General features: G+C 39.9%; 2 protein-coding genes across 4 annotated transcripts in view; one reads left to right on the forward strand and one right to left on the reverse strand.

Annotated features, from left to right (window-relative positions):
• Positions 1-12,361, reverse strand: part of LOC108112171 (protein muscleblind) — a 177,755-nt gene that overhangs the window by 138,686 nt on the left and 26,708 nt on the right. The window lies entirely within an intron of this gene.
• LOC108112174 lies at positions 2,661-3,464 on the forward strand. Its single transcript, XM_017221983.1, has 2 exons — positions 2,661-2,760; positions 2,869-3,464. Exon 2 carries the CDS (start codon positions 2,875-2,877, stop codon positions 3,250-3,252), a length of 378 nt encoding a protein of 125 aa, XP_017077472.1. The 5' UTR covers positions 2,661-2,760; positions 2,869-2,874; the 3' UTR covers positions 3,253-3,464.

Raw genomic sequence — 12,361 nt, forward strand, 5'->3', positions numbered from 1 at the left:
CAACACTTTCCATTAAAGGTAGGAAATAGGTTTGCTACCCAGAAAGTTATTTATTTTTTGGACAAAAAAAGAGTATTAAAAAAGTTGTTAATTTTAGTAAATTTTGTATAATATTCAGTTCAATACGGCATCAAAAATCAAAACAAATTTAAACCATCAAGCATCTTAAATAATTATTTTCTATTATTAACTTGAAGCCTCTAAAGTGAACAGAACCAAAATTCAGCCTCACTAAAAAGGGTACATCAGTTAGGAAAATTGCATGGCGGTTGGGGTCAAAGGATATCTGCAAGTATTAGTGACAAACACATCGAAATTTGTATGCGTCACAATCGTCGGAGTCGCAGTCGCAATAACAATCACTGCGAAAAAGGCGAATCAAGTCATTGCTGAAGGAGAAGCTAAAATCATAAAAAGATTTATGGCGCTTTCAAGGCGAAATACCCAAAGTATTCACAATGACAAAAGGGAACTCTCTGGGGTGAAGGGGAGGGGCTTGGAGCCGGAAAACTGCGTGCGAAAAGTGCTATGGGTGTGTGTGTGTGTGTGTTTCGGTAGGAAATACGAGCCATCTAGGCCAATAAAATATATGAACAAACTCGCATTAAGGAGCTAAAGTTCATAGGGAAAATCACCGAAAAGTTGTCTATTCAGAATGTCGACATGATGATACATAAATCTAGATGTCAATGTTACTTTATGGTTTTCTGGCAAAGGTACACCAGATGACAGAAGTTAATATTTACTATGACTATGTGGCACAGTCGCAGGCAGAGGCATTTCCCCCTATTATCTAGTGTCTGTATATCCATTTTAGTTTTCCCTTTTTTTATAGTTGGGCCTCCGAATTTTGGCATTGTTTTAATGCATTTGCAAGCCCAGAAAACTTTAGGGGCGTGGGCGAAAAGTTTTCGGGGGTGTTCTTCCTACCTACTACCTCCACCCCTTCAACCATTTTCATTGTGCAATTGGGAACTTTGTGCAACAATAAAATTGCTGCCAAAAAAAAAAAGGAAAAGTAGCAGAGGCAGCTGGCTAACAATGCAGGCAGTGTATACAAAAAAAAGAGAAAGAAAGAGACGGAAGGGGAGGGGAAAAATGAAACACAGGGCAAGTCGACTAGTATAGCCTACTTATGGGTTGGAAAATTGTGTAGGAGGCGACACGAGGGGCAGGATGGTTGGAAAAACAGACGCCGCATTTAAACTCTCGACATCCGCGGCGACTTCCGGAGCGGTAAATTATGCAGGCCTCGTGAAATCTCACTCATTGTTCTCGCCATATGATTTTAATCGGCAAGTGGCACAAAAAGAAAATAATCCGACGCTATGTGCGATAAATATTTTATTTTGCCAGTGATTAAATATATGTCAACGGTTAAATTCACTTCTGATTTAATATTCGATTTTATGAAATGATTTCTAAGGAATGAAAGAAATTTTAAATTTCACGGATCAGCTGAGAACTTAATTGAAATGCTTTTTCTCAGTGGTTTCTCGCAACTAAGGCAATCGATCAAAATTTACATCTATGGCAGGTCGAGATGGATTCCGTGTGTTGCTCATACGCCACGTTGCACATTGAATGTTTATGACTTCGCCGCACATAACAATCCCAATCCAAATCCAATCTCAATTGCAATGGAGCCGGAATTGATAGTCGTGACATATTGAAGTCTGTAGAAGATAGATTTCGTGCGAATCAAGGAGAGATGTGGAGTGTCCTTTGGAGTGGAAAAATGCTTAGGCCATGTTCAGGTGTTCATGGAGTTTAATTAATGGATTGTAAATCCTTTTTTTTATGAGAGAATTTCATTTTTAAAATCCTTTAAGCTCAATCATCTTGCTTTCATCCAAAAACTTGGAATAGGTTTGCTATCAACATAATCAGACTTAAAGCAAAAGAAAATTTAATGGAAATTTGTGGTGTGGTTAAAGTAAAAACTGGCAACGAGATTGAAATGTTTGCCTGCGAAATTAACACCACCTTTGCAGTTCACACACCCACACATTTACACTGAGAGTGAGTGAAACAAACTCACTCATACACACACACACACACGTTGCAAATGCAAATGCAAATGCAAATTGCATTTGTTTGCGTTGTGTCATTTGACGCTTGGCTGAGACCAAGATGTTAGGGTGGAGAGGGGGAAGTACAACTCTCAGCTGGCAAATGTGACAACTTGTTACAAAATTCATCAACTTATGAAATATAAAGTACACACCACAGAGGAAGAGTAGTTATAACGAAGAGAGAGAGAGAGAGTGGCAGTTCATGTAGAATATTCTACTGACATCATTAGTTTTGCAGTTCCTGATGGCTTAGCAGGCTTAAAATCATTTACAAACCAATTTCCATGGCTTGCCTTGGTTCGACTATTCGAAGGTACAATGGAGCAATTTGCTTTTATACTGCTAATATTTATATCAAAATAAGTCTTTGGAAGTGCAAAATTCTTAGTTTAATTGGGCAGATCTTATGACATCTTTCTAGCTATATAAAAAGCCAAATTTCATTTCTTTACCAATCTTAAGTGATATGAACTTTCTTATTACGAAAGGGATGGAATCATCCCATCGTACTTGCTGCCTAGAACGTTTTAAATTCAACCTTAGTAGGCCGATTTTTCGAAATTCCAAGACCTGAAACATCTCGTCCGCTGTACAACTCATTCCAACTCCATCACCTCAACAGTTAACAACGAATATTATTCGAGAGTTTATTATAAACCCAGTCGCTTTTTTCTGCTTTTAAAAGGCAAGTACGAAAAAAACAAGTTTAAAGTGAAAGTGAAAAAGTTTTGTATTTGTGAACTAAAATTCTTAAGAAAATTCCGTTCTAATTGGTTCTTTTTTTTTCATTTAGTACAAGATGGGAGATGAAGCTGCACCCCCCGCTGATGCCGCAGAAGTTACCACAGAGGCTGCGCCCGATACGACCACTGCTGGCGCCCGTATGATGATGCTTCATCCCTGGCTGGCGGCTGCCGCTGTGGCCGTCTATGCCACCAAGGTCATGTGGATCAAATTTCGTGATATCGGCTTGGCCAAACAGAAGAAATCCAAGAATCGTCAAGGGAAGAAATCGAAGCCCATGGTGGAGAACGAAGTGGAATCTGAATCTGAATCTGAGGCAGAGTCTGATGCCGATGACGACGAGGAATCTACGATCGAAACGGATATTAGGAAAACTACTGATGATCCCAATATGAATGTTCGTGCAATCGAAGTGCCGCCCGCCGTTTGCTGATGCTTGGGACTCGGGATGAAGGACACTGGAAGGACACTATACACAAGGACACTATTGTTGTAATGCTTGCGATTTAAGTAGGGGAGGATTGGATCGTCGATGAACGTTGGAAACTAACCACCCATCACCTGGGGGACAAAAATTGTTTGTTCAAAAGAAAACATCCAAATTCAAGTTTTTTATTGGCTCACATTAAATGGTTCTACATAAAATTTTTATGAATTTATGGCAATTTTTATCTGGGGGGATGGGTTTTAGTCAGTAGTTGGGCCCTTTTGGGGTCATGACACATAAATTGTGATCTGAATAAAAATATTATTGGATATAAAATCAAAGCGGCTATGGATTTTATATATATATATATATTCCATATCACCTATCTTCTACCTGTTACAAAATTTTCATACATTACCATCCCAAAATCTTTCGGAATTATATTTTTCTTCCTGTCTCAACATCTTAGATCTAACTGTCAAAAAATGACATTCGGGTTTCAGTTTTAAAGCAACATTTTGATTTTTAAAACAAAATTATAGCAGTCAAATAATTGGCTTGAAGTTCTCAAATATTTTGTGACTCTATTTGATCCTTCTCCCAGTCCAAGATGAGTTCTGAACAGGTGGGAGTCCCTGTACCCGATACAACTCCCCCCAATTGCAATGATGCCACTGCTGGTAGCGACCGCATAATGATGTTCCATCCATGGCTTGTATTCGCCGCATTAGCTCTTTACTCTACCGGGGCCACGTGGATGAAGCTTCATGATCTTAGCCTGGCCAGATTCAGAAAAATATGGCAAAGTAAGGAAGCGAATGGTTCTGGTTTTGAATCAGAGGTTGATGGGGAAGACGAGGAGGATGACGAAGAGGTTCCTCGGTTAAAACTACAAAGAAAGCCTGGGGACTTTATAAATCCGATAGGATCTATAAAAAATCACAGCTAAAGGACAGGAAAAGGATACAATCATGCAGGAAAACACTACAAAATAGTTTTGTGAGCTTACTAATTGAGTTTTCTGGATTGCAAATCGGGAAGAAGATTAAAAGTACCTTCGGTTCCAAGCAAATCAAAGCCAAGAGCCTGTCCATGCAATTTTATAAATTTTAGTTTAAAATAAACGAATCGCCGAAAGGCAATCAAAGTTGTGAGTTATATTTAAACTTTGCATTTTTATTGATTTGTAACAATTTTGACACCTTGCCTGCCTGCTCTCCCGGTTTTCTGTTTTTGTTACCCATTTCCTTCTCGATCGATCAATCAAAAACCCGAGCGACGCGTCATTATGTCATACTGGTGAAAATGCGAAAAAATAGAAAATCGACAGAGGCAAACGGGAAATTCATAGCAGCAGCAGCAGCAGCAACAGCAACAGCAGCAGCGGTCACGGAAACTGGGGCACATGCAACCGAGCGGTGTTTGTGTGCTCTCTGAATGTTTGCACCCGCCATCATCATCCTGGCGCCAAAAGGCTCCGCCCCCGGAAAACTACCGCCTTCTGATCGGGTGTTTGGGGACAGGAAGAGGCTAATGAATGCCGCTGTCAATTAGCAATGGGCGTTGGTAAATCAATTCAATGACACTGTGGCTCTGTCCAAGTGACATTCAGGAATACAATGGCATGTGGAAAGTGTGAAAAGTGTTAAGAGCCATTAAATTAAATCTGAAATAACAATTTATGTACTAAAGAACTTTTCAAGCACTAATTCGCTTTGCTTCCAAAGCCTTTATATGATTTTTATGATGTGCCAGCTCTTTAAGGAAAATGTTAAATTGAATCGACAACAAAATGTTTGATAAACAGTTGCATAAACTACACTTCTGCAGAGGAGCAATTATCACTTAATTACGATTTTTAATTTCCTTGTAGTCACACGTGAACGCCACCTTATTACACGGATCTTAGCAAAAGTAGTTAAGTACTAAAAAATATCTTTTACTATCCCCATATAAGTAACACTCTTTCAAATCGACAGCAATTTAGCAATTGAAAGGCACTGAGCCAGCGGAAACGATTATTATTTTATTGCATGATGATGGATCGGATGGATGGATGGATGGATTGGTCAGTTAAATAATTTCTTCAAATTTCGCATTATTTAATTAGCAATAAAATGTGCCAACTGTGCTGGGTCTGTGAGCCTTTTAATTGTTTGCCGCAATCGGCGTTGATGTTGCTGGAGTTTGAATGCAACGAACGACTCCGGTATTGATTTCGTAACGTGCCACAGAAACGTGCTCTAAATAAAATAAAATGCAACGCCGACAAGCCACTCTAAACACCAACAACTTTCGTTATTACATTTTTTCCTCTTCTGTTCAGCTTCTCTTGTCCGTTTTTTATTTCGTTTTTATTTTTTTTTTAGCTCACACACATTACTCGATTTCCTTGACGGCTTTTCCTCAAATGATTTAAGCTTCGTTTTGGTTTAGTTTTTCATTTTTTTTTTCTCTGACTGGAATTCAATATTTTATCTTTGGTTTCTTTTCACATTATAAACGCGCTTTTGGCATAATTGCCGCAACGTTAGGGGGAGGGAAAATCGTGTGGAGCTGGTCGATAATTATGATGTTGCATTGTTGTTGTTGCGGTTATCGTCATCGCCTGCCACGATAATATGCCGTTTGCCCCGCCAATCTCCAATCCCCACCGAAGCCCCCTCCAGCCATTACTCGATTTTCCGCGCTTTCGTGTAATATTTGCTCACAATTATTGCGAGACGACGCAGCCACATAGTGGTTAATGTTGCCATTGCTGTTGTTGCTTTGGCAGTTGCGGTTGCATGTTGCAATAACAATTTCGCTTTCGCTTTCCAGTAAGGTAAGTCTTTTTACATACCCCTTGGGCTGTTGGAAAAAGTTGGGTATATTGGTTAAGTGGAAAGTTTGTTAATAAAAATAAAAAAAAATATTTATTAAGCAAAAGAAAATCCATTAAAAGAGGCTTACAATTTTCTTTATATAATACAGCATTAATAGGTATCTCCTATGTCGAATCCCAAGCTCAAATTCTTGCCCGGATCGCTTTTAATTGTGACTCATTTGGCGAGGGGCGCGACATGAAAGTCAATGCGCCAGCGGATGCAACATGCGAGTGGGCTGAAAAACAGCGGAATACAGTTGCGATGGGGCGGGGTTGGGTGGTGGGGGGGGGTATATCACTGGACTGGGAGCGATTAGAGCTGGATCTGGTTGGAAAGAGTTGTGTGCGCGACACTTGGTATGACCCATTGCCGTGTTCCGCAAGTGCCAAACCGCCATTCTATGGCTTCATTTCGGAGCGCTTGCATTTCACGAGCATCGATAACTGAACCCGGGACCATTTCACCGGGTCTTAAAGTTATCGGTGGAGTGTTAAACCAGCTTAGTTAATTGGCTAAGAAGTAAGGAGGTTCTAAATAAGATCTGGGATAGTAAATGAATTTTTTAAGATTTTTTCTGTGTTCAGAAATGGTTAAAAAATATTCTAAAAATGGAAATACATATTAGAAATGATCTCATAATCATATCTTATGACTAACATTGCTTCTTACAACTGGCTCTTTCGGCATTTTCATAATTTAATAAAACAGTTTTATTGAAGTGCAGTCAGTGCTGGATATTTTGTTTCATTCAAATCCATTACGCAGTAAAGTTTTTCATTCAAAGTTTTAATAACCCGGAAATGCAGGGAGAGAGACCCCAAAGGCAATCCCCAAAACCCACTTCACGCACTCCAAAAAAATGAAAGGAAAAAAGTCCTAAAAGAAAAACAAATGAGCAAAGGATTAAAAAAGTTTCCTGCCTTCTGCTTTTCCCGCTCTTATTAATTTCACAGACTTGCCGGGTGAATTCAATTTAAATTTAATTACTTCAAATGAGAACTTTTGACACATATTCAAAGGGGGGAGGGGATGGCAGTTGCAAATGAGTTGGGGCAAAGTCAAGTAAGTCGACTTATTTGTCTGGCAGTCATTTAGCCGTTTTCCTGATTTAATTCTTAAGTCTACTCAGCAATTGCCCCGCGGTCCTTGGGCTAATCAGATCAACATTATTAGCTGAGGCAACAAAGCAATTGCAATCCTTTTTACCATCACCACGCCCCCCGTAACCAGATTTTCCATCCACAAATTTTCCCCATCTGGAATCAGTTTTCATTACAATTTGTCGTCTCATTGATGTTTGCCCTGCTCAGAGCTGTTCTTGTCTGATATTAATCCGATTGTCTCTGACATAATCTTCCCAGCTCTGTCTCTGTAGTTGTGGGTGTTTGCATGTACGAGCAAGAGCATGTTTATGAATTGTTTATAATGCCATTGCAGGATAATGTCTGAGTATATTGAAAACTTTTGTTATGTTGACTTTGACAAGTCGCTTGTCTATAGTTTTGCCTTGTTGATTTAAAGAAGGCTTAAGTGTCCATATCAAGTGTTTGGCTTTCATTGTTTGATTATAAGATAAATGATGTAAAATTTTAAGGTTAAAACAAAGTATGAATCACCTCCTCAAATAATAAATATAACTTATCTCATCTCACACCTTAATAACTTATCCACTTTCCCCTAAATAATTTAATTTCCTAAAACTTAAAGCTAGTGAATTAGGGAGCTGAAACCAACGGACTTTTCCAGACATTTTCGTGAAAATGCCAGAAAGTGACTTTGTGCCGCCGCCAGGAAACGGAGATGCGGAAGAGCCGGCAGGATCAGGAGAGAAGTAACTTCAAGAAGGGAGAGCAAAGGAGTCGCTGGGTCGGGCCAAAAGTAACATGTTGGCATCGTCTAGAAACTTACAAACATGACATTAAATGTTGCCCCTTTGCAGACATTGAAGCAGGTGAGTAGGAGCAGGAGCAGGAGCAGCAGCAGGAGTGGCGACACGAAGGATGCAGGCTGGAAAAGTTTTTTGGTGGCGCAGCTGAGAGGAGATTTTCTTGGCGTTGCGTATACGCCACCGTTGCCATTTAAATGCCTGCAGACGAGGCAAACTTCTGCCACCTATGGGAATTTCATTTGTTGTTCATTTTTAAGCAGTTCGCGATTTGAATTTGCCATTTTTGTTTTTTTTCTCCCCGCTTTGTTTTATTTGCCAGCAGAAAGGACAAAGAATGCCGCAGTAAATTTAAACAATGAAATCTTAAGAGGTCCCCGGGGAAAAGAAGCAGGCGGAAGCAGGAAACTTTAGGGGCAAAAACTTTCACATAGAAGTGAATAGTAGGGTAGGGAAAGCTCTGGCATACTACACACCTGAAATATATAAGAACTACTTGGATCTTCACTTGAACACACAATACCTGGGCATATGTTATGAGGCAGAAGGCCATCTCGCCATTTGACCGGAAGTTCGACAAAGTTCAAATTACAAACGAAAGTTGTATGGAGGAGAGGGGTATGGGGGGTGAAAACCAATGTATGGTCGCTGCTTTTATTCATTCGTTTTTGCAAATAAATGAACCGTATACTAAAACAAACAAATTCAATTGAATCGCTCTCCTGGGCATTACAATTGAATGTGCCAGGGCTTTTCTTCTTCTCCACAAACTCACTCCCCTCTCTCGCTCTCCCTCTCTCTCTCTTTCTGGCAAAAAGGAAAATCTAATGAAAATGTTCAATTTGCTGCAAACAAACAATGCCACGCAGGAAAATCCAAACAACAACAAGAATATATATATATATGTGGGAAGGCTGAAAATCTTTTCCAGAGAACAACACTCGTTGTTATTTGTTGCACTTGGCTGATTGAAAATACATAGTCTTTTATTTTCCACATTTTCTAGTTAGTCGGCTCAAGGACAAAACAGTAGGAAACAATTTTCCATGAAAAGCTATTTTCCAGTAAAATTAGGGTTAAGCTTGATTTAAGCCTTATCTACTCAAGTTTAAGTGGCATACTTTCGCTTTCAATGGGCTTTAATAAGTATGAATGGCCTGAAGAGTTGGCTATTGGCCTTGAGGGGGTCATAGAATATGAGTATTAAATCTTAAAAAAGTTAACAACGAAATTAAAGCACAATTGGGAGGCCTAACAAGTCAAATTTACTTAAGAAAATCTCTTTAGTTTTGAGCAACTTTGTCATAGAAATAAAAATAAAATTTATTTAAATACCAAATTGGCCTTACAAGATTTATTAACAGGCCTTAACTTAATCCTCTGACTTGCAGACGTTTTACATTTGATTTATTAAATTACTTAATTTTGATAGTTAAATTAATTCAATTCAATTACCCTGACGGCTGAGCTGTAATAAAGCCAACTAACTAACTAACCACTTATCTTTCACTTTTCTTGCAGTTTCAAGTTACAAATTTATATGCCATCTATCAGTTTAAGGGGCGTGGTTGGCGCCTTTTAACCTCTGACCCCGCCCTCATCACGCCCTAAAATTTCGTTGCACTTTGTTTACGCGTTTCTTGGCACTTTGGCTTTTGGCTTTGGCTGCGGCTTTTCCGAATGCGTCGTTAAAAGTTTTACGGCTTACGGTCATTCCGGCTATTAGGTGTTTCTGCATTTTTACTCTCTGTAGGAGTTTCAGTAAATTAATATTGAAACGTGTCGTGCTGTATGTGTTTGTGCAACTCCAAGGCGTTCATTCGTTCAACTTAATTGATGGGCGCCATAAAAAAAAAAACAAAAAGAAGTAGAGGAAAAGCAACAAAAATGAAAAGAAATGGACGACAAACGACTGGCGAAAAACTCACTCGCCATTTTTTGGTCATATATCAACCGACCCACGACTGCAAATGAACTGCAATTATCAAGGAGCAGCCACAGGCGAGCCACAGAGAAAAACACAAACTGCAGCAGATGCAAACTGTAACAACAACAACAAGTGGAAAACAGTTTTTCCAGCTTTTCAGTTCGGTTGTTGTTTACGTTTTGTCCGCAATGCAAATCATCATTAAATAAATTACTCATAATTATCGCCAGAGAGCGCCGTTGAATAGTCTTTCTTTTCCTCCATTTTTCGGTGGAAAATTCACGCTGGCCATTTGTCTAACCCGAGTCAAATTTTGACTAATTTCATGATTCGGCATTGCCTCTAGCGTCTAGCTTATTCGCCTTTCCTTTCTGGGTTTTCTGTTTTACTCGCGTGCCGCTCCCCACTTGCTTGCCCCCCTTCAAGCCAAGTGGGCGGCATTAAGTCGTGTAATTTTCTGTCAAATTTCGTATGATTTTTGGCTTGATAAAATGACTGAATTGGCCCCGGCCTGGTCTCTCTTTGGCTCTGGCATTTGCTTCCTGGTCCTGGCCACTCAACTCAACTCGGACAGCTGTCCATCGCTGGCACTGCGTTTTCTTTTTTTTTTGTGGTAAAAAAAAAGACAAAAAGTGAAGAAAGATTGCCTTCAAAATTGGCGGGCATTCATTGAAATTTCATTGTTTCTCGGACTTGGAGGCAGTAAATATATTTGTGGGCGTGCTTCTAATCAAGACTCTGAATACAATAAGAAAAGCCTTGCACAACAACCAGGAAAATGGGTTTTCCTTGAAAAATGACCCAGCGTACTTAAAGGCTTTTATGTGCCGATCTGAGATGAGACTGCAAGTGCATAAATACAAAGTTAGGTAACGATTGATAAATGTGGAAGGTTGTTATTATATTTTAAGTAACTGGGAAAAGGCTTGCCTTAAAATTAGTTTATACCTCTGGGGAAATTTATATTTTTCCCTACTAATAATTTATATATTCTCATTAGCTGTCATAATAGCAATGCCTTGTCTTTAGACATCAGATCAAAGTGCAGAAAATGCCAACCTAATTTTTCTGCTTCACTGCCTTTTCTGGATTCCCCGCTCTCACATCTCCGCTTGAAAACCTCTTCATTTTTCCCCATTTCCACTGCAATTTTCGCACTCAAGTGGAGAGTAATTTGCGGTCGTCTTTGGTAACAGGGATTGGCTTCGCTTTTCGCTTTTCGCATTTCGTTTTCGTTTCAGTCTTTGCCGGCCAATCGGATAGCTTAACAAGTCCATTTCAGAGACCAAAACTGAATGATTGTGAGCCTGAGTGATAGTTCATCGGTGGTTTTGTGGTAGTAGACGTTGGCTTAAAGGAGTGGGCTTACAGAGAGAGTGAGGGGGGGAAACTATAGAGATAGCCGCAGACGCACATGAGTGTGATATAATGATTGTCGAACATGCGGCGAGCATTTGTTATAAAATCTGCAAATTGCAACATCTTGCTTACACTGAGCAGTGGCTATTAAAAGGTTAAAAATTTATGTAAGTAAATTTGGTTTTAATATTTATTAAATATTTGAAATATATAAAAATTGGTTTCAAAATTGAGTTTTGTGCAGTTTGTGGTTTTTGGGTTTTCAACAACCTTTTGATAGGTCAAAAATTTAGTTCAATTGCAGGCTGAAAAAGTATTTTTGGTATCAAACTTGCCATAAAATCCATATCTACCTATCTCAATTTGTTTCTAATAAATTTTCCAACTGTCAATTCACTTTTCCTAGTCGCTGAGTATCTCTTGGCTTTCAACGCTTTCAGTTATTTGAAAAAAAAAACCTTTCATTAACAAGACCCAAATTATGAATGTCGCTCTGTGGCAGTGCGATGACGATGGCTATGACGATGGCGACAACTGTCAAAACAGGCTGAGTGTTGATGGTCGGGCTTCACTGTGGAAGGGGTGGAGTGCAGAGGGAGGTTGAAGGGGATTTGCCTTATATAATGCACTGACAGAGAGCGCCAAATGATTTACACAAATTATTTTGCAATGTGCGTTGGCAAGTAGTCGCTGGTGCTTAAAGCCGTAGCTGTCTCGGCCATCAGAAATCCCCTCCGTTGCCATAGGCCAAAGAGAGGGGAGCTAAGGGGACCTTACCCCTGATGCCGCCTGTCGCCGTGAGCCGTAAGTCAAACAAATCAGTCGTGCCAGAAGATTAATGGCGGCATTATTGTGTCGCCTGCACAGTCATCCTCATCGGCATTCGCATTTCGCCTGAGCTTCGGCCTTCGGTCTACAGTTTTCCGCTTTCAGATCCCTGTTACCAACGACCAACGACCAACGACCAGCTACCATCATCATTGGCAACTTCATCATGCGGCTGGTCATCGGGCTTTTGGGAAGGGGGAGGAAGGATGAAGGTGGTTCGGTGGCTGCCACCAGTGGGTGGTGGTGCAC

Source organism: Drosophila eugracilis, unplaced genomic scaffold (assembly GCF_018153835.1).
Source record: "Drosophila eugracilis isolate 14026-0451.02 unplaced genomic scaffold, ASM1815383v1 contig_90, whole genome shotgun sequence".
Lineage (NCBI taxonomy): Eukaryota > Metazoa > Arthropoda > Insecta > Diptera > Drosophilidae > Drosophila > Drosophila eugracilis.